Source organism: Taudactylus pleione, unplaced genomic scaffold (genome assembly GCF_031769625.1).
Source record: "Taudactylus pleione unplaced genomic scaffold, aTauple2 ptg000232l, whole genome shotgun sequence".
In the NCBI taxonomy this organism is placed as follows: Eukaryota; Metazoa; Chordata; class Amphibia; order Anura; family Myobatrachidae; genus Taudactylus; species Taudactylus pleione.
In genome coordinates, this window is record NW_028284634.1 from 330,974 (window position 1) to 354,704 (window position 23,731).

General features: G+C 46.8%; 1 protein-coding gene across 1 annotated transcript in view; it reads right to left on the reverse strand.

Annotated features, from left to right (window-relative positions):
- Nucleotides 1–23,731, reverse strand: part of ADIPOR1 (adiponectin receptor 1) — a 73,177-nt gene that overhangs the window by 23,678 nt on the left and 25,768 nt on the right. Inside the window, exons 4-7 of the mRNA XM_088479425.1 lie at nt 13,251–13,422; nt 12,906–13,092; nt 11,296–11,483; nt 10,512–10,705 (exon numbers count right to left, since the gene is read on the reverse strand). Of these exons, the coding sequence (XP_088335551.1) occupies nt 10,512–10,705; nt 11,296–11,483; nt 12,906–13,092; nt 13,251–13,422 (741 nt within the window). The remainder of the gene's footprint in view (nt 1–10,511; nt 10,706–11,295; nt 11,484–12,905; nt 13,093–13,250; nt 13,423–23,731) is intronic.

Below are 23,731 nucleotides of genomic sequence, written 5' to 3' on the forward strand. Positions count from 1 at the left end.
CCTTGGTGAATACCCGAGGGGCTGTGGACAGGCCAAATGGCAGGGCCTGGAACTGAAAATGTTCCTCCCCTACCGCAAAACGAAGACATTTTTGATGAGCCTGTGTGATTGGGATGTGAAGGTAGGCATCTTGTATGTCTAGGGACACCATATAGTCCCCCTGTTCCATTGCCAACACAATCGATAGCAATGTTTCCATCCTGAACCCGGGGGCTCGAACAAATTTGTTGAGCTCTCTCAGATTTAGAATAGGCCGGTATGACCCATTCGGTTTCAGAACCAAGAACAGATTGGAGTAAAACCCCTCCTCGGAACTGGTTCTCTGGCACCGGAATCACTACTTCTGATGCTAGTAAGGCAAGAATAGCCTTCTGAAGGGCCAAAGCTCTTTCTGAACCCACCTGCGGGTTTACACAAAAGAACCTTTGAGGAGGAGTCCTCCAAAACGTCAGGGCGTACCCTCGGGAAACAACTCCCCGAACCCAGGCATCCTCCGTCGTGAGGTGCCAGGGCTCTGAGAACCGAAGCAGTCGGCCCCCCACCCTGGGCTTTTCTTTCTTTTTTCTATCCCCCAGGGGGAGGCCCATCCCATCAGGCCACTGGTTTATCCTGGACCCTAGATCCTGGACGTTTGTTCTGCCAGGGCTTCCTGGGTCCTGCCTTTCTTGGTGGAAATCTCGCTTAGGGCTGACCTTTGGCCTTGCCCTGCGGCCGAAACCCCCGAAAGGACGCCCCCCTCAATTTAGACGAGGTTGCTGATGGTAAACCTGCCGTCTTTGAGGCTGCCATGAAGGATACAATTTTGTCCAGTTCTGGACCAAAGAGCACACCTGTGAATGGAAGGAATTCTAGGGCCTTTTTGGACCCGACATCTGCCCTCCAATCTTTCAACCAGAGGATCCTACGTGCCACCACGGACTCTGAAACTTTAGAGGAAAGGATCCCTGCATCCAAGGCGGCATCACCCAAATAAGAGGCCCCTTCTCTAATAAAGGAGATCATATCCAGTTGCTCCTTAGAGGCATCTGGTAAAGACTCCGTTAGAGTTTTGGCCCACTCCTCAATAGCTCTTGCTACCCAGGCAGTGGCCATAGCTGGGCGGGTGGCCGTTCCTGCCAGCGAAAAAATTGATTTGAGACAAGACTCCAGTCTCCTATCCGTGGTTTCCTTCAGCGAAACTGCTGGGATTAGCAAAGTGGTACGTTTAATCAGCTGTGCCACATGCGCATCAACTGATGGTGGATTCTCCCACTTAGCACAGTCCTCTGCTGGAAAAGGATATAGAAGCGCCATTCTTTTAGAAGAATAGCTTATCTTATCCGGACGGACCCAGGCTTCCTCCATAAGTTCTGATAAATGTTCAGACTTTGGAAATTCTGCCTTAACCACTTTTTGGCGCTTGAACAGGGGGGCTTTCCTAAGTGGAAGATCCCCTTCCTTGATATTTAACACCGATTTTACAGCCCTTATCAGAAAAGGGACATCGGCTACTGGGAAATGATAATCACCCTCCTCGGAGCTAGACTCCTGCGAAAAGTCCTGTGCCTGTTCCTCCTTGGAGGAGGCACTCGAGTACTCATCCATGTAAGGCGGTACATGGCGCCTAGATTTAGGCTGCTTTGGCTTGACAGCCTGAGGCTGAAAAACCCCCGAGGATGGTGCCATAACCTTACCAGCACCAGGGTCCATCCAAGGCGGTAACATCATGGGCATAGGATGCATCTGCTGAGGCAAACCCCAAACCGGTGGTACCGAGGCAGCCAGCCGTTCCGCCACCTGAGCCATAACCTGAGAAAATGATGCCCAAGGAGGCTCAGGGCCTGAAACAGGCAAACTTAATTGGTGTGGTGGCTGTCTGAAACAGTTCCCACAAAGCCCATTTTGTAGAAAGTCCTGTGGGGACAAACCTGCCTTGCAGGCTACAGAGGATATCAGCAACAGGGCTCCCGCCACCTGACCCTCAGACTCCTTAGACATAACACTATGCCATTGGTTCTGAGTGTATATGTGCTGCTTTCTACTCTCAACCCACACACCTGTAGCAAGGGAAGCGGAGAGACAGTGACCGTATACAGGAATTACAGTTCTTTTACAGAAGAAACAGTATCCATAAACAACAATCACATGTCATGCATAAATACTCTGAGAGCCATATGCATATAAGCTCTCACTACCATAATCAGCCTCAGCTTAGGTAGGATACAGCCCTGTAAAAATCTAGACCAGCAGTAGGCAAGGTATACAGGGAGACTGCCCAGCGTCCCTCTTGTAGGAGCAGCGTTCAGAAAGCAACTGACATACACTCTGGCTGCCCTATATGGAGGCTGGGAGGAACAATCCACAATAAACTGTGCCAGAGGACTGAACTAGCGTGTGGATTGGGGGAGGGGCCGCCGGGGAACCGTACCTCCCCTATGCTGCTTGGACCTGCCCGGTAAACTGACCTGGCCGCCGCCACAAACCCCGGCTAGTCAGGAACATCAAATCCCGGCGGTCTAGGCTAGGAGAACAAGCCGTATGCCTCCTGACTGCAGCGCGCCTCCGGCCAGTCTCACCGCCGGAGGCCGGACCGCCACGTGGTCCCGGCGTCAGCGGCCACCGCGACCACCTGCTTACCTGCCATTCCCTTGATCCGGTTGCGGTCCAGGGCCAGAAAGCCCCTGCCGAATCCCCTGCCGAGGCTAGCGGTGCGGCGCCGGAGGAGGTAGTTGCAGCGCGTGGCCGGTGCGCCTCCAATCAGGCCGCGAGGCTGCTTCCAGGACAGCTCAGACCACCGCTGAGATAGAGAGTAAAACGTTCTTTTTTTTTTTTTGTACTCGTCTGCAGGACTGCTCCAGCAGTCCCACTGTCTATGTGGTGAACACACCAAACAGGAAGAACTGGCTACCTGAGGCAGGAGGTGGGGTATATGAGGAGGAAACCTGGGGCATCCTGGGAGCAGAGAGCTCGTTTGTATTAACTGTTTGGTGACCGGGATTCATACTCAACGTAATGGCTGTGGACCCCATGGACCCCAAAGAAGAAAACTGTCTTTGCTGTCAACCACTTAAGGTCTACTGATTTCAAGGGTTCAAAAGGGGGAGCCTGTAAAGCCCTGAGAACTAATGTCAAATCCCACGGGGCTACCAGGGGAACAATAGGCGGCTGAACCCTTAGAACACCCTGAAAAAATGTCCTTACATCAGGCAGCGGGGCAATCCTGCGCTGAAACCAGACCGAAAGAGCAGAAATCTGAACTCTCAGGGATGCCAGACTGAGACCCCGCTCTAAACCCGTCTGAAGAAAGGAAAGCATTCGAGAGACCCTAAACACCTTAGGGTCATATCTTCTTAGTTCACACCACTGAAAGAATGAGTGCCAAACCCTATAATAAATGTGGGCAGAGGAAGGTTTTTCGTGCCCTCAACATTGTCTGTATTACAGAATCAGACAACCCCTTTGACTTTAGGACGGAGGCCTCAAGAGCCATGCAGTCAAAGACAGACTAGGAAGATTCGGGTACAAGCAGGGACCCTGTACTAACAGTTCCTGCCTTAGAGGAAGAGGCCACACAGTGTCTATGGAGAGACTCTGTAGATCGGAAAACCAATGGCGTCTGGGCCAGGCGGGAGCTATCAGTATCACCATACTGCTTTCCTGCTTGACCTTCCTGATGACCATGGGAAGAAGAGCCAGAAAAAGATACAATAGACTGAAATTCCACCTTACTATAAAGTGTGTCTACGAATTCGGCCAACGGATCCCTGGTCCTGGACCCATACCTGGGCAACCGGTGGTTGTGCCTTGAGGCCATGAGGTCTATTTCTGGAAGACCCCATTTGTCCACCAGGCTCTGGAATACCTGTGGATGAAGAGCCCACTCTCCCGTGTTGATATCCTGCCGACTCAGGAAGTCCGCTTCCAAATTTAGGACCCCTGGTATGAACACGGCTGATATTTCTGGAAGGTGACACTCTGCCCAGACAAGAATCTTTGATACCTCTGCCATGGGCCCGCGACTCCGAGTGCCACCCTGGTGACATTGTCGGATTGTACTTGTACAGGTCTGCCCTGCAGTATTCCCTGAGCCTGCAGCAATGCTCTGAATACCGCTGTCAGTTCTAGGATATTTATGGACAGAAGACTCTCTGCCCTTGTCCATCTTCTTGAAAAGTGTGCTGACCTGTCACCGCCCCCCAGCCGTGAAGACTGGCATCGGTCGTGAGGTGTCCAATCTGGAATCCAAAATGGGCGACCCTGGTTGAGATGGCTTGTCTGCAACCACCACGACAGGGACAACCGCACCTCTGATGAGAAATGGATCATCTGAGAGCTTATTGATGGGTACTCCCCATTCCAGAGTAAGAGGATCAACTGCTGCAATGGTCGGGAGTGAAACTGGGCATGTTCCACCATGCTGAAGGTGGACACCATTGACCCCAGCACCAGCATTGCTGACTGTACAGACACCTGCCTGTTGTGAAGCAATTTGCGTATCCGCAACTGCAGGGCCGCAATCTTGTCCTCCTGCAGATATATTCCCTGTGCCAAGGAGTCCAGGCATGCCCCCACAAGTACCATCTGTTGCACTGGCAGAAGTGACTACTTCTTCCAATTTATGATCCAACCATGCCTGTGTAGACAGGAAACTGTCAACCCGAGATGATACTGCAACTCCTGTGGAGAATGCCCTAATAACAGGTGATCGTCTGACGCCCTGGCACCTGAGACATGCTATCATTACTGCTATCGCCTTGATAAACCAAACGGCAGTGCCTGGAGCTGGAAGTGATCCTACCCCACAGCAAACCGCAGAAACTACTGGTGGGATGGCGCAATTGGTATATGCAGATAAGCATCCTGGATATCTAGGGATTCCATGAAGTCCCCCGGTTCCATTGCCAACACAATTGATCCCAGTGTCTCCATACGAAAACTGGGCACCTGAATAAATGTGTTGAGTCCAATTACGTTTAAGATAGGCCGGTAGGACCCATTCGGTTTCTGAATCAGGAATAGGTTGGAATAATACCCCTTCCGTAACTGATTCCTTGGTACCTGGATTATCACGCCTGCCATTGACAGGGATTGTATAGCCTGCTGGAGTGCCAAGGCTTTTACTGAACCCACTGGCTGGGTTATGCAAAAGAACCTCCGGGGGTGACTTCTCCAGAATGTCAGTGCGTATCCTTGGGAGACCACTTCCCGAACCCAGGCATTTGTTGTCGTGAGATGCCAGGTGTCTGAAAACTGAAGAAGTCAGCCACCTACCCTAGGATCCCCCAGGGGGAGGCCCACCCCATCAGGCCACCGGCTTATCCTGGGACCTGGAAGCCGGACGTTTATTCTGCCGGGGTTTTTTAGATAGTGGTTTTCTGCTAGAGCTGGCTCTAGCTGAGGACTGACCTCTAACTTTCCCCTGCGGCCAAAAGGACAACCCTTTTGGTCTAGGAGCAGATGCTGAGGGTAGACCAGCCGTTTTAGAGGCTGCCACCATAGCCGCAATTTTGTCCAGCTCTGTGCCAAATAGAATGCCTCCCGCAAATGGAAAGGGATTCTAAGGCCTTCTTAGACCTTGAATCCACCTTCCAATCCCTTAACCACAGGGCACCACAACAGAGACAGCCAAGGTTCTAGAGGATAAATCCCGGCATGCCTCTCCCAAATAGGATGAAGCCTCCTTGACATAGGAGACAATCTCCAGCTGCTCTTTAGACATTTCTGGCAGGGATTCTGCCAAAGTCTTCATCCATTCTACGATGGCTTTAGCAACCCAAGCTGTAGCTGGGCGAGGGGCTGCACTTGAGAGTGAGAAGACTGCCTTAAGACAGGCTTCCAGCCTCCTATCCGTTGATTTTTTAAAAGAAGATGCAGACGGTATGGGCAATGTGGCACTCCTCACCAGATGCGCGTCCACCGATGGCGGAACTTCCCATTTAGTACACTGTTCGAAGGAAAAGTGTATAAAGCATCAACCTTTCTAGTAAGATGGAACTTTTTATTCCATGCTTCCCCCAAAAGCTCCGACAAGTGTTCCGATTTTGGAAACTCAGCCTTCATCACTCTGTGGCGCTTAAACACAGGTGCCTTTCTTTGCAGTGGTTCTTCCTCATCTATGCTTATCACAGCTTTGACTGCCCTAATTAAAAAAGGGACATCTGCAACTGGAAAATGATCCCCTTCCTCCCCCGAAAGAGAGTCCTGAGAAACATGCGCCTCCTCACCCTCATCAGAGGACGTATCGGAGTCTGTGGCTTGGCCTACATGTGAGGATGAACGCCCTCTGGTCTTTGGCTGCATGCCCTTATAAGAGCATATGCATTCTAAGCTCCTAGTCCACTACGAACAGCCTGAGGCCTAGTAGCATATAGAGCTCTGTATGACCAGTCACCGTGGAAGAGGCATACAGTGAGACTGACCGAACCTCCTGAGTGTACAGCCACCGAAAGCACCTGAGAGTGGTCTCTGGCGGACTCATCTAGTGGGAGGCTGGGAGGAGCAACCCAGACGTGGGAACCTAGAAGGGCCGGAGTGAGGGTTGGGGGAGGTGCCGCCGGGGAGAGCGAACCTCCCCTATGCTGTGTGGATCCACCCGGCTAACTGACATGGCCGCCGCCATTAGCTCCCCCCCCCGGCTGTCAGAAAACATTAAGTCCCGGTGGTCTAGTGTGGGACTACCCCGACTCCTCACTACAGCAGTCCCCCGGCCAGTCTCCATTGCCGGAGGAAGGTCCGCCACGTGGCTCTGGCGTCAGCGGCCACCGCAACCACACTTACCTGCATCCCCATGCATCCCGGTTGCAGTCCAGGGCCTTCTGCCCCTACCGAAATCACTTGCATTACAACAGTGTCGCGGCGCCGGCGGGGGTAGATGGAGCAGGCGACCCGCGCGTCTCCCATCAGACGCTCAGCTGATACACAGCACCCGCCACCTGCTCAAATGGAACAAAAAAAAACCCTTGTCTCTGGGACGGCACCAGCAGTCCCACTGTCAGTGCAGTGCCTTCTCGCACTAAATAGAACAACTGACTACATGTAGCCAGGGGCGGGGTATATGTGGGGAGGACCCAGGGCATCCTGGGAGCTGAGAGCTTATTTTAACTCTTTGGTGCCTGGATACATCCACATACCCCAACGTAATAGCTGTGGACCCCGGAACTACACATACCAGTAAACCTCCCCCGCATGCTGGTATTTGGAGAACCACAAATACCAGCATACGGGGAATTCGGGCCCGCTGACACTTGTAGTTCCACAACTAAAGCAATATGTAAATAAACACAACATACACCGTGAAAGTATAATTTTATTATAACATAAATGCACACTCACTATCGCACACTCACCTAGTATCCGAAGTATTCCATAGGGGCACCTGTAAAAAAAAATACATACTCACCTCTCCTATGCGTAGTTCACGTCCTCTTCTCCAAGTAAGTATCCAAAGGGTTAAAATAAAAACACGAGTGTACCCAAATCCAAGCAGACTGAGTAAAGGTGTGTGTGTACACATACCTTTACTCCGCGCAAATGACCGCGCAACACGTGTGCCCAGTCATTGAAGGAGCCGCCAGCCAATCAGCGGGCATCTCCGTCGGAGCAGCTCGCTGATTGGCTGAATGTGGTCAGCATGTCTCCCCATAGACTTCAATGGTGAGAAATCTCCATTGAAGTCTATGCTGGGACCCGCTACATTGTATCATTGATGTAACCGCAAGGTTAATTGTGTTTAACCTTGTGGTTACATGAATGATACAATGTTGGTTGTGGTTCTCCAAATACCAGCATGCGGGGGAGGCTTGCTGGTATGTGTAGTTCCACAACTAAACACAATATTTAACCATTGATTTTACACTACACACTAACACCATCAACCCGGTGGGGGCCTTAGGGTGCCGGGGATAGCCCCGACTATCAGCCTAGGACAGGGGTGCCCTGGAGAGGGGTACCCGTTTAATGGAGGGGTCCTCAACTTCCCAGGGATTCCTGGAATGGGCTGACTAGCGGTCAGGGCTGATGCTGCGGCTTGGGGGGGGGCGGTGAAAGGGTTTCCCTGGCTGTGGCATCAGTCCCACACTAGAAAGGCTCTGGAGCTGGTTTTAAATATACGGGGGACCTCACGCCATTATTTTTCTCCATATATTTAAAACCAGGTCTGGCCCTGCTGCCTGGATCTGGTTCTTAAATTATGTTGGAACTCTATTCATATTGTTCCCCATAATTTGGCTGGCAAGTCTGGGGCTGGTTATGCTTTAGGGGGGGGGGGGTCCCTATGTAATTTTTTTTTTAATAAAAACACTTTATATTAGGTATACAGGCAGAAACATACACAAATCACACTGATCTATGTATATTACTGGCAAACTCGCAGCTCAGGAGGTGGTCTATTTGAAGCTGGCATTTCACAGTGAGTTTGCTACAATCTCACACGAGATTGGAATCTCGATTCTTAGTAAATTTGTGAGCTGCTTCTTTTTCATCTAAAGTACTTCCTATTCTGGCCGATGGTGAGTTTTTTTCGAGTTTGCAAACTCACATGAGTTTTAACAGTGAAAAAAAAAGGACTCACTTCCAAACTCACTCGAGTTTGTCTTTAGTAAATTTGCGAGATGAAAAAAATTGCAAAACTCACACAAACTCGACTCTTAGTAAATTTACCCCTATAAGACAAGTCTGAAGTGAACTTGCCAGTTGCATGGTTAGTGCAAGAATGGTTGAACTGCAGTACTTAATATTTTTTTACTCCTGTTCCCAAAATGAAACGTATACCAAAGAGAGATTGCATGTAAGTGTATAACATACTATATGTATAAAAAATATTAGCTTCAAGACAAGACCAACATGAAAGTTCTACCAAAATTAGAAGCAAAGTTATGATTCGTTTTAGTTGACCATGCAAGCATAAATTTAGCATTTTTGTCATGTTTGCAACTCTGTAGCATGAACACCATGTATCACTGAGGGCTAAAATTTGTCATATGAAAGCTACTTTATGCAGTCTATCATCCTATCATATTTCTTGGTTTGGAGGTGCCCTGCCCCCAGATGTGTACCCCAAAGTGTTAGGGACTTGCCCCGACAAGAGGTGACCTGGACGGTGGTGGGCGGGCCCATATTTTTGGCCAAATATATGCTAACAACCTATTATATGATATTCAATTGTAATATATACTTGAGTCTTAGTACCCCTCTGATCTGGTCTACCCTCCCTATTTGGGTCATTCCATGCCAAATCATCACAGCTTCCAACCTGGCCGTCTCAGATTTTCAAGAAATGTGATAGGATGATAGACGGCATAAAGTAAAATTTTAGCCCTCAGTGATACACGGTGTTCATGCTACAGGGTTGCAAACATGACAAAAAATAGTTCATAGTTTAATCTCCAGCATGTTAATTTAAATTCAAAAGTTTCAGTCCTACTAAGATGAGTGGAAGGAAGAAATACTTAATCTGGCTCTATTTTGATGAAATAAAAAAATCCAAATAACTTTGTTATAAAGCGTTAAAACGTGGTTGATCAAGGTTTGTAATACATAGCAATATTTCACAGTATTACTATAATAAGCAGGATTACATTTTTTTTCATTAGAACATTAATGTAAAAAAAAAAAAAAAAAACAGATTTAAACCTGTCCCCCCCGCCCCCTCCCCAATCCTGGTTAATAGTATGCATGTGCTTACCCAATCCATGTCCTAAGAAGTGTCCGAACAGAATGCTGCCCACTGTTTTCTCCCTCCTTAGTCAGCTGAATAGGGGCTTATATCAGAGGTAACGGTGATTCCCGAAGAGCGTTGGATTATTCAGTGTAATACCGGGGGATTAGTGTAAGGTGGCCACAGAATAGTTAGAAATTATCCAACGTGTTACATCTGGACACGTCTTCAGACAAAACGCGTTGAACAAATTCTGACCCCTTTGCGCCCACCGTACACTGCCAGCCTCTGACACAAGCCCCTGATCAGTTGGCTAAGGAGGGAAAAAACAACGAGCCGTACACTTCTAGTGACAACGAGAGGGTAAGCACATATTTGCCATTAACTCAAGTGTACTGATTCATTACTTTACCACCAACCATCAGAAAAATGTCTGGCCAGGCTGTATTTATTACTGCCTACTTCCTATAGCAGCACAGGTAAATTGGGACAATGCTAAAAATAAATAAATAAAAAATATGGAGCCCTTCGCCGTCCATTAATAAAGCAGTGATAAAAATGTACCATTTCCTTTTACTGGCACTTTTTATTACTGCAGTATTACTACATTTCCAGTACACTGTCCATCCACTGGTAAAGATCAAATCTCAAATGAATTGATGCAGTCTGTACAAAAGAACATTCTAAAACAATTGCTTTATTTACAAGCAATTCATGAACTGATGACTGTAGAGATAGTAACAGAAAAGCTATAAATAATATATTTTTCCTGTTTATTATTATTTTTTTTTTTATTACAAATCTTTCCATCATTCTTCAGACTTTGTGTTTAATAAAAAATGGAATTTATAATTGAATTTGGTAACCTCATACATACCCAGATATCAAACTTGCCAGGAAAGAAACGCTCAGGAATGCGTGCCGCATACAGACCAGCTCCTGTTATATACATAACGGCCATAAGGAAGAACCAGCCCATCTGACCCACTGTAGTTGCTTTAACAAAGCCCTCTGCAATAGTGAAATGGAGAGTCGGGACAATTCCACTCAGACCCAGGCCTAGGAACACTCCTAGAATGACAAGAAAAACAGTTTGCTGTCCTAGATACAAACATATTTTTAGAAGTACATGTATTATGTACCAAAAACCCTAAAGAGACTTTTCACAAGACAGAGAGAGCGGTCTTTTAGATGCCAACCGAAGCAGTGTTTATCAGCTATCACAAAAATAGGTTAATACTTTTTTTATTTTTATTACTATTGAAAAATATATTCTTAATATTAAATATGCTACTGGCAGAGGTTTTCTCATTTGTAACAGCAGTTAGCATAAGACCAGGCTAGCCAATTTTCAAAGTGAAGCATGACATCAAGATTTTTTGGAGGGCAAATAGAGACAACTTCAAGTAAGATACATTTGCTCTCCATTATTAGTGAGGTTAGTCATACTTTAAATTGGAACATTTTTTCTTCATTAATTGGGTTGCCTTTCAGATGTAATGGACTAAAAGAGAGGTCAGTCTTTTTTTAAGCTCAAGAAATAACGCTCTTATATTATGGGGTTAACGTCATTGTGTATAGCACATTACGGTCTCTGTCAACGCTAAATTTCCATATTGGCACATTATCTGTGGAAATGTTCCGTTTGGTACCAAACTTACCTGCTCGTGTTGGTCTATGCTTTGGTGTGGCAAAGCGGTCCCACTGTGCTACAACAATTGCAGTGATGCCCAGTACACAGACTATGGACAGATATATGAGACGTGGCTGAGGAGAGCAGTAGAATGAGTAATACAGCCAGGGCACAAAGCTTCCCATGATCAGCAAGGCGATACCAGAGTAATCTAACCTGGAAATAACAAAACTGATAAATGTATCTGTATAGTAAATGAGGATCAACCCTCAAATGGCCTCCAAAACAATAGATTTAACTAAAGCAAGGGACACAAATCTGTAATTACATAGCAGGTATTTGGATGCAAGATAAATGTTACAAGCCTTAACAGCAAGTCTGACAATGCACTGGGACAGAGTGACCAGGTTTTTAACTAGCTTTTGGAAAAGTTAGGAGTAAGGCTGGAACAGTCACAATGCAATTTTGTCTGGAGGTTTCCATCGATCAAACTGCTGAGCTTGTTGTTTTTAAGTGTACCCCTTATATATGTGGAGCCAAAAATAGACACGAGTTTTGCAGATCACTGGTTCATAAGAGGGTCAGCCTAATTCCTTACCTTGCAGTCATGAAGTAAGAACTATATAGCTCTTTGATCTAGAGGAAGGAGGGAGACCATATAGTACAGTACCTGCTCCTCTGATCTAATGTGCTGTTAATATTGCATCATCCTATGTGAGAAGGTTACATAATGTGGAAGTGGACATATTGGATAAAAATGATGTTCACCTGGAGGTGTCTAGAGAATTGGTTAATGCTAAAACCTGAAGCTCATCGCTGTGTTCGGTGAGGCAGATGCAGCTTTATTGAAGAAGCATATTGCTTAACATAACTTATATATTACAAAACAAACAAACACAGAGTAAAAAAAAAAAAAACTTAACTAGTATTGATGCTACACAACACCCTAACATACAACCTGTTGCCAGTTCCTTGCTCAGATGGGACATACAATTTGGAATGGCCAACTGAACTTAGGGCCTGATTCAGCTTCAGACGGAATTGCAAAGATGCTCACAAGCAGCGTTGCATTTCCTTCTGTGCAGATATGGTAATTCAGCAGGAGGCAATACGTATCAGAGCTGCGTTATCCAACGTAGCATCAGATAATCTGCGGAACATCGGCCAGCTAAGGTGACCACTGGGATCACGCAGCCGGCCACCACAGATTAAAGGAATAAGCCAGGAATCCTCTGTCAGCCCACAGAGATCCTGGCCTCTTCCCTCCCCCCAAACGGCGGTGACACTCCTACGATTCGGGAAACGGAGGGCATCGCCGCCACCCTATCCGCCCACAAACAGCAGCAGACTATCAATCACTGACACTGCTGCCAGTCTCTGTGCAGGATCGTAAAACTGGTGACAAGTTCTTTAAGTCTGTGTTATTGCAGTGTGATGTGAAATATGCTCAAGACAAATATTACAAGCAAGATTCTAGAAACCTTTAGTAAATATTAATTTATACCACCTGGTAGAAGGTACAATTAAAAATAAAATAAATAAATGAAAATGCATATTAACATTTTTGGTATGCAAAAAATTCAATTACAATTTAAGTATTTCACTTATTACAGTAAATTTATTTATAAAAATACTTACTTTGAGAATGTGCGGGACACTTTCTCCGAGTGACAGTACACAGTGTGGAAGAGCCAGGAGAAGCTGAGACACAGTACAGCCCCCAGAAAGAACATTCCAAACACCACCTTCTCTTGTAAGGGAGCCATAAAGTACATGTTGGGTCTAAGCATAGTCAGAACTCCCAGGAAAAGGAACAGAACAAAACCTGGGTGTAGACATGGAATAGTTAAAAAATAGACAAAGAGAAAGGGAATGCAAAGCAAAGAGAAAGTCAAAAAGGAAATGAATGCAAAAGTGTAAAATGTGCTTAATAGCCCAATTCTGTTTCTATTAATCCATCATGACTATTATCCTCTCTTTTACCTAGTAAGTGAGTCCATATGTTTCCCGTCTCAGTGTGTATTCGGAAGATGCTCCTGAAGCAGGCTCGGAATGATGGCATTGGTGGACGATGTCCATGTAGAAGATAATCATTGTCCTTAAGCCAATCAGGCAGTACATCATATGGAATGACTCTCCATCGACCTTCCCACATCTTAAAGCGAAAAAACAAACAAACAAAAAAGACTCACATCAATAAAGTAGAGTTGGACTTGCTTGCCGTAACCTACAGGATCTTCGTTTTGATTGGTGGAGTAAAATTGCTCCTCTTCACATTTCTTTCCAAATAGTAATACTGCATTATATCATATTATATAATCACACACCATATTATATCTCCCTTCAGCTGTAAATATAGACTGCATGACGAGACAACATAACACAGCACCCTATAGCCAGATCATTTGCAAACCTATGAAAACCCATTTGGTCTGTGATTCTGTAATCATTAAGCTTTATTAACTACAATAAATTGATTATATATACACACACACACACACACACATATATATATATATATATATATATATATATATATATATATAGTAAGGCACGGCCACACTCGCATCAGCAATTACTTGAAATGTCCTGGGGTGTCACCCATGACGTCCACATAGGAAGTCCAAAAACATAGAAAAAATGAGGGGCACTCACCAGTGTTGCACGTATAAAAAATATCACATTTTATTCTTCACATAGTCCATAGGTAAGTAGATCTCAACGTTTCGGTCCCATCCGGACCATTTTCAAGAGATACAACAATGCAGCATCCACAGCAATATCCAACCAGTCCTTATGGGATCCAATGGTCCGGATGGGACCGAAACGTTGAGATCTACTTACCTATGGACTATGTGAGGAATAAAATGTTATATTTTTTATACGTGCAATACTGGTGAGTGCCCCTCATTCTTTATAATATATATATATGTGTGTAAATGTGTTTGTGTGTGTGTATGTATGTGTATATATATATACATACACATATATACACACACACAAACACATTTACACACACACAAATACAGCCACTCACACATATGCATAGATATACAGTGACTTGCAACAGTATGCAACACCCTAAAATGTTGACAACTTTGTCTGTGTTACAAATGACACACGGATTGTTCCAAACACTATTTTTATTGCGAACCATTAGGCAACACAACAGAAAACATTACATTTTCCACAGATTGGGGCGGGGGAATCTAATGCCGAAATCTCCCCCATTATGTGTAAAGTGACTGTGTACAGTGGAAAATGATTGTGTACAGTGATCGCAAAATACGGGCTACAGGAAGCTGGGGATCCAGTATTTAATACTGATCGGGGTCTGCCAATGGCCACGGCGTCTCCCCAGCCAATCGCCGTGCGGCGGCGCCTCCCAAGCCAAACGCCCCCGCCGCCTTAGTCCTGACACCTCCTCTTTCTCGCCAGCACGCTCTCCAGGCTCTGCACTCCGCAATGCATCCATTCCCGGCAGTGCTACCCGGGGAGAGTAACAAAAAAAAAAGGTGGGGAAGTCACCACAGATTGGGTAGCAGCAGAGAGGAGTGCGGTTCCCGCAGGCTGGGCAGGAGGCAGAGCATCAGAAGTTGAGGCAGATGGAGCAGGTCCATGATGAAGGATGGCAGCATCACATGCATAGAAGTCCGGTGGCGATTTCGCTGCAGCAGCTGTGTCAGTGGTGCTGGGATGCTTTTGCAGCATGTACTCCTTCAACCAGCTGAGCTCTCTGCACGCAGGAGGTGGGAAGGTGGACACTGCACGGGGCATAAGGGAGCTGCAGGTGGACAACAGTGACCCAGCCAAAGGCTCGCAGCAGAAGCAAAGGCGGTAACCACTGCCCCAGGTGCTATCTCTCCTGATCCCCTCCCTACCCCCAGCACTACCCCCTGTATTGCCTACCAGTCCTTGCCCCCCAGTACTGCCCTAGCTGCTATCTACCCTTATCCCCTCCTTACACCCAGTACTGCCTGTCCCTAACCTCTTTCTTGCCCCCAGTACTACCCTAGCTGCTATCTAACCTTACCCCCTCAATACACCCAGTACTGCCTGCCCCTAACCTTTCTTGCCCCCAGTACTGCCCTAGCTGCTATCTAACCTTACCCCCTCAATACACCCAGTACTGCCTGCCCCTAACCTCTTTCTTGCCCCCAGTACTGCCCTAGCTGCTATCTAACCTTACCCCCTCAATACACCCAGCACTGCCTGCCCCTAACCTCTTTCTTGCCCCCAGTACTGCCCAGCTATCATGACCACCTCCCTACCCCCAAGCACTGTCCCCAACACCCTCCTTGTCCCCCAGTAATTCCCTAGCTATCTACTCTTACCCCCTCCCTACGCCCAGCATTGCCTGCCCCTAAGCCCCCCTTGACCCCATAGTACTGTGCCAGCCGCTATCTACCCTTGCTCCGCCTCCCTACCACCAGTTCTGCCTGCCCCTAAACCCCCCCCAGTACTGCGCCAGCTGCTATCTACCCATGCCCCCTTCCTACCCCCAGCACTGCCTGCCCAGTCTCCTTCTTTCCCCCCAGCACTGTTGCAATTGCTGTCTGCCCTCACCCCCCATAATAAGTGATGGGACCCAGAAACAGTGGATTAGGACCCTAATTTTTCAAAATGAGAGGTCCCTGGGTCCCATAATTTTTCCAGTTTTTAAATTGGTATATAGACAGGCTTCTGCTGACTAGGGAGGTCATGGACAAAGTGCACTAGGCTGAAAGTTTGACCTTTGCCTAAAGATTATCTTATTGTGGAATACAAATCTGCTATTTTTCAAAGAAGATTGGATGAGTTACAAAATGTGTACATAAATTAGAGTCCTGCCAAGAGTAAAAGAGAGGCCTTATGCCCTGGCCACTCTACCATACCCCTAAAGGGATAAAAAGGTTGCTTAAGAGTGCCAGCCTCATACTGCTAAGAATCCTGCTTACCAGGCTGAAAGCTCCTTACTTCCAATAAGTACTGTCAAGAAGAGAAGGGAGAAAAGACCTTGTACTCCGGTCATGGGGCAAATAACTAAATTTGCCCCAGTGATCTTTTGTATTAGGGCTGGGTGAGTTGAGGTGCCTTTTCCACGCCATTACAACAGCAACTTGCTGCATGGCGGCTAAGTCAATTGACCTCTGGAGATGGAGACTTGAACACAGGGCCTGATTCAGCTTTGGGAAAAGAGTGAGAAAGCGCACGTAACTGTGAACCAAGATGAACCATGTTGCAATGCAAAGGGTGCAAATACAGACATTTTATTTTGCATGCAGGGTAAATACTGGCTGATTTTGCATGTAGCCCACAAATACGGCATAGCTTTATTTTTACACTGCAATTTAGATGTCAGTTTGGACACATCCCTCCCAAATCTAAATCTATCTGCACATTTTAAATCTGCCCCACCTGCAGTACAGCATGGTTTCACCAAGATGATCAGTTATGTGCTGGTTCTCACTCTATTCCCAAAGCTGAATTAGCCCACAGTTCCCAAGGGATGTAAAGGTTTAAAAGCAGGTTTCCACTCTTCTACCAGCCTCTGTCTTCAATAGTAATAGTGATCCTGGGCCAGAAACAGCTCCAGCAGTAACAATTTTGGGAACCAAACACTAATTGGAATTCTCATCATCCTGGAAATGATACAAGTGTCCCAATGTTTGCTGGCCATGCCTTATTAATGAGATCTTGCAGAGCCCAATGTATTCTGCATTTACACGGAAGGTCATTAAAAAGGGAATCCTGGAGAGAGAAATTAGCTGATATTTCATCAACCCCTTGTTAAATATGCTTGAAGAATAGATGTATGTTGTGAGAGTAAAATGACCTGCACTCTTCCTTTATTTCCCCTTACTCACTGCCAAGTGACCATTCAAGAGCCACAAGAAAGCCCAGGTAGGACGAGTTCGCACATAATCTATATCCATATTAATCAGTAACCTGGCTCTCTTTAGTTCCAGAGCAGCATATCAATCCCACATTGGAGCATAACGGTGCTTTCGGGAAATTAACTCTGCAAACTGGGGTGATGAATATAGTGCCTGATTCAGATTTGGGAATAAGGAAAGAAACAAGTAACTGTGCATCTTGGTAAAACCATGCTGCACTGCAGGTGGGTCAGATGTAAAATGTGCAGAGAGATTTAGATTTGGGAGGGGTGTGTCCAAACTGACATCTAAATTGCAGAGTAAATATAAAGCTGCCCAGCATTTGTGGGCTACATGCAAAAGCAGCCAGTACTTACCCTGCATGCAAAACAAATGTATGTATTTGCAACCCTTGCATTGCAACATGGTTTGTTCAGGTACACAGTTACTTGCAAATTCTTACTCTAATCCTAACTCTGAATCAGGCCCATAGTCCGCACAGAAAGATCCTGAGACAAAAGCTTGTCACACGATCCATATACAGAATGAGTCTAGCTGCTTATGAAGTACCTAGGTGTTAAAGCCGTGGTTCACTATGATACCAAAGATACCTTAGGGTTCAGGATCATGCAGACATATCAACAGTTTGATACAATGGCATCTTTATTATATGTCACTGCAGCAATACATTACACCAAAATCACATTAAATGGTAGTTTACACAATGGCCAGATTAATCACTACAACCCCAGTTCATGTCTTACGAACACAGCGTTCCTGGAAGGAGACAATATTTCACACTCCAGTGTTCGGACAGATAGGACTACTCTCTCCAAAATACAAATGAGAAAAGAATCTCCGCAATGTTCTGCAGAAGCCTTGTCCACATTGTAGAAACTGTAATAAGCAACAACCCCAAACCCCAGCCCTCCTCCTCTGGATCAACAAACTATTTCTCCCAAGAACAATTCTCTATTCTCATTTGAATTCCCACGTTATTACATGCCTGCCCTGAACTGATGCCTTATTATCATCTACCCTGCACGTTGCCCCTCTTTGCTAGCTACCCCCTCTGGTGTAGGGGCTATTGAGTCTACCTGCTCTCTTGGTGGAACAACAGTAACCAACCAATGTTAATAAAGGTGAGTGTGTATAGCAATAAAGCAGGGGTCAGGGAACTTTTTTAACTTTTACCCCAAAATATATTTAGATACGCCGATGTTACCCCCTTGATTTGAAAGGAAGGAAATCCTATAGTAGTGCCCCCATAGTTATGCCCCTGTAGCAGTGCCCCATAGTTATGCCCCTGTAGCAGTGCCCACATAGTTATGCCCCTGTAGTGTCGCTTGTACAAAAAAAACCACTTACCTTAATCCCCACTCCTGCTTCCGCCGCCGTCCTGTCCGCCCGGCTGCTCCTCATAACTATGGGAGAGACGTCATGACGCCTCTCCCATAGTGCGCATGGAGAGAGTCAGAAGCTGGAGTTCAGCCTCCAGCTAACGCGGCGCTGCAGGGAAGGAGCCGGGCGCCCGTCGGTAATAACATCTCAGCGGGCGTCCGGCTTAGAGCCTCCCGGCAGCGCCACGCTGTAGGTCACTGACGCCGGGTGCAGCGGGAGCGCTGCTGCACCCGGCGCCAGCGACCTCCATTCCTGGGGGTAATGGACGGACAGCCGGGCATGCAATGATTCATATGCATGCCCGGCTGTCCGTCCATTACCCCCAGCAATTTCAGTTTTACCCCAAATGGGATAATTTACCCCTGTTCCCCAACCACTGCAATAAAGTGTCCCTCTTCATGTTAAACCATTCCATGCTTTGTGTCCAGCTGATTAGAGCTTCGAAAAAATATTCTATCATATGTGCAAGTCGGCATTCGGTCTTCAGGTCTACAGTAAAAATGTAGACAAAGTTTAGGTCGCCCGAGTCTGAAGATCAACACACCAAGGGTCGACACACCAAAGGTCGACTAGTAAGAAGGTCGACACACAAATAGCCTTTTTTTTTATTTTTATGGTTAGGCACTTACCGAAGGGAGGGTTAGGCACTAGAAGGGACGGTGAGGGTCAGGTACCTACCCCGATGGTTAAGGTTAGGCACCTAGGGGAGGGTTAGGGTGAAGATTAGGGCTAGAAAAAAAACCCATGTGTCGACCATTTCTGTGTCTACCTAACGACCATCTTACTAGTCAACCTTTAGTATGTCGGCCTTCAGACCCTGTCGACCTATTGCCTGTCTAACTTGTATTGTCTACCTTTTTATTGTAGACCTAGTGATCCACACCCATGTAAATACTTTTCCTGTCAGAATTATGGATAAATCACCAGGCCACATTTAAGTATTACCATAAACAGGTTAATAGCACACACAAGTCATCACCATCACCACTAGCAGAGAGCGCGCATCTTACCCCCCCTACCCCCATACGTATTCAGTGCGGGAAAGGTACTCCCACACAAAAGTGCAGCACCCCGAAACCACAACACACCACCCCTTGGTCAATAAGAGCGCAGTTCTACCACCCATCTTCATAGGTTAATAGCACAGAAATTATACAGACAATATGCAGACTAGAGAATGAGCGGTTCAGTTTTAGCTTGGATCATCCCTCCAAGTTTGGATCTCAGAACAAGGCAAATGTAATCAATCAAAGCCATCTGTGCAGAAGGGGGCGGAGCAGTTGAAGTGACTCAACAAATGCTGGATCCAATTATCCACTGGTATATACAAATAACCAGTATTATATCAAACACCTGATCACAGACTGGTCCACACAACTGTACTATACAATCCCTTTCACAAGTACAATGTCAATACAGATTTTAACATTCATTGAAAGCGGGAACCGTGACACTGGTACCTATAAATCCCCATTGTTCATAATGCATTCCTACTCTTACTGATTTAAAAAAACAGATGGAGACCATACAAAACACAGTCCACCTGTCTTGGATGGTGGAAATAGACACATCCAATATCCCATGTATATGCATGAAGATACATATAGACGAAATAGTTTACTTAAGGTGCGTACACACGGACAGATATATTGTTACAATATGAACGATAATAAAAATGAAAAAAATATCGTTGAATGTTCAGTGAACGACCAACGATGCCCGTTCCCGCATGAACGATAACTATATCTATGATCGTCCATACATGCAGGCCAATATTGTCAACTTTGCATGTTCAGAGATGTGGCAGAATGACTCACTGAAAGACATCTTTGAAAGAGATCTTTCATGTCGTTGGTGGTACAGATCGTCCCGTGTGTATGCACCTTTAGTCTCATCTGCATATGGAATTGCAGAACAAATTAAATATATGGAGGGGGATGTAGTTATATGACAATCCCGACGCCGGAACGCCGGCTAAGGAGTTATGACAGGCGTCAAGATACCGACGCCGGAATACAGAACGCCACGGGCCAGATCAAGGTAAGTACGACCACCCATCCTGGGGGGGGGGTTAAGGGGTTAAGGCGACTTAGTGTTAGGCACCCTCCCATGGGGGTTAGGATTAGGCATTAACGGGGGGTGGTTGGGGTTAGGCACTAGGGGGGGGAAGGTTAGGGTTAGGCACCCCTAAAGGTGGGTTGGAGTACTTACCTCAGCCTGTCGGTCTCTCCTTGTCGGGATTTGAACCGTTGGCTAAACAGCCGGCGGTAATACAATTCCATTCCTATGCAGGAATTAATTTATAAGGCCAGGGTATGTTGCATTCTGATTAATGGGACATTGTCCCCATCCCAGTGCCCTGGAGAACATCACAAGAGCTCGAAAAATATCAGTTCCAAACTAGTGTTTGATAAACTAATGACTGTACTTACTTGTCCTTTACACTGCTTTTCTTTCCTATTACTGGCTCTGAGAGTACGGAGAAGGAAAGAAATAACAAGTAAAAGAAAACTGGTGCTCTTTTAAAGGGATGCAGTGTGGCAAAAACAAAAGAAAAAAAAAAAAGCAGTGCCACAGTGTTCTACCTTGTTATAGGTCTCAATCTGTTTATGCTGTGACCTGGAAGTGATGCTCTGCAAGTGCCAACACTGCACGAGGAGAAGTACCAAGAAGCCAGGCCTCGTGTCTGCTACTTTCCACAAATAACCACCTCAACGTGAACTGTTGCGGGAGTGTTGCGGAGGCCTTATTATGGCAAGCTTATCCAGGAAGATGGGTAAGCCAACATTATAATGAGAGCTATGATAAGAACTTACCTTTGTTAACTCTCTTTCTTCGAAGTCCATAGGGAGACCTTGGGGTATAGCTGGATCTGGATCCCGAGCACCACGCAGTTAAAAGCTTTGCTCCCAGGATGCACTGGAACCATCCTCCTCTATACCCCACCCCCGAGCCACAGGCACTCAGTTGAGTAGAGGAAAAAAAAAAGAGCGAAGGAAGACTGGAACACTCGAGAATCACACTCACAGAAAAGGAGACGGAAAACCGGTGACCGGTGACCAGTACTAGAGCTCATATGAAGCCAGGTGCGGCAGAGCGGGTGCCCTGTGGACCCTATGAACTTCGAAGAATGAGTTCTTACCATAACTCTCATTTTTTTCTTCAGGGTCCATAGGCTCAACAGGGAGACCTTGGGGATGTCCCAAAGCAGTCCTTTTAAGGGTGGGGACGCTCCTGTGCTGAGAGGAGAAAGCGGCGCCCAAAGGAAGCATCCTGAGAGGCGAAGATGTCAAATGCATAGAACCTCAGAAAGGTCTGCATGGAAGACCACGTGGCCGCCTTACAGAGCTGCACAGCCGAGGCACCATGGCGAGCTGCCCACAGACAGAGTAGAATGAGCTATAACAGAAGCCGGAACAGGCAGGCCTGCCCGTGTGTAAGCCTCTGAATAGTGATACGAAGTCATCTAACCAATGTTTGTTTGTTGACTGGCCATCCCTTCTTGTGAAAAACAAAGAGCACAAATAAGGAGTCCGATTTCCGAAGGGAACTGGTACGGTCCACATAAATAGGGAGAGCACGGACCACATCAAATGAGGCCTCACCTGCTGCGAGGTCTGGTGACTGAAAGGCCGGTACAATAATTTCCTGATTAAAATGGAAATTAGGAACCACCTTAGGGAAAAACGACAGGAGAGCGCCCCCAATTCTGAAAACCCTCCTGGCAGATGCAAGTGCCAGAAGAAAGAGTATTAGTCGTTAACCACTTAAGCTTCACCGCATCTAGTGGTTCAATAGGAGGGCCCTGGAGGGCCTGAAGAACTACCGCCAAATCCCAAGGCGCCACTGGGGTGACAAAGGGAGGTTGAATCCGGAGAACTCCCTGGAAAAAGGTGCGGATATCTGGGAGCGAAGCTATCCTTCGTTGCAATCACACAGACAGTGCACTTTAAACGAGGCCAGACGTAGTCCGAGGTCCAAACCAGATTGAAGGAATGCTAATATTCTGGAAATACTAAACACTTGAGGGTCGTAATCCCTAGTGCGACACCACTGAAAATATGTATGCCACACTCTGTGGTAGATCCTGAAACACCTGCAACTTGTGACAAAAGGCCATGAGGTCCACTAGGAGTTGAAACACCTCTTGGTGAAGAGACCATTTCCCTGGGTGCACGTCGTGACGGCTGAGGAAGTCTGCTTCCCAATTGAGGACTCCCGGAATGAACACTAATGAGATGGCCGGGAAGTGACACTCTGCCCAAGTCAGGATGCGTGACACTTCTGTCATTGCTGCCGGACGCAGAGTGCCTCCTTGATGGTTGATGTAAGCCAACGTGGTGGCATTGTCGGACTGAACCTGCACGGCTTTTCCATGAAGAACGTGTCTTGGCATGCTGAGGGCCCTGTACACAGCCCGAAGTTACAATATGTTGATTGGAAGGATTGCTTTGTCCCCTGTCCACCGGCCCCGAAACGAGCGCGGGACGGTCACCGCGCTCAACCCCGGAGACTGGTGGCCATTGTCAGAAGTACCCAGTCCAGGATCCAAAAGGGACGTCCCTTGGTGAGATGTAGCCACCAAGACAGAGACAGGCACCCCTCCGGAGAAAGCACCAGCGTCTGAGTCCTGATCCGGTGGGGTAATCCGTTACACTTGGATAGTATTAGCCCCTGCAGGGGCCTTGAATGGAACTGGGCATATTAAACCATGTTGAATGTGGACACCATGGATCCTAGAACCTGCATTGCTGAGTGTACAGACACCCGATGAGTGTGCAGGCAACTGCGTACCTGAAGTTGCAGAGAGGAGATCTTTTCCAGAGTTAGAAAAATCCTCTGCTGATGAGAATCCAGAAAGGTTGTCAAATTAATCATCCTCTGTGAGGGAATGAGGGAGGACTTTTTCCATTTGATCAGCCACCCGTGTACTTGTAGACAAGCGATCGTCAGGTGCAAGTGTTGCTGAAGTACGTCTGAAGAGCCTGCCAACAACAGGAGGTCGTCTGGGTACGGCAGGATTCGGATACCCTGACTCCGTAGGTGGGCTGCCATGACAGCCATAGTTTTGGTAAATAACCTTGGAGCCGAGGAAAGGCCAAAGGGCAGTGCTCGAAACTGGAAGTGTTGTTGCGGTATAGCAAACTGCAGATAATTCTGGTGGGAAGGCGTTATGGGGACATGTAGGTATGCATCCTGAATGTCCAG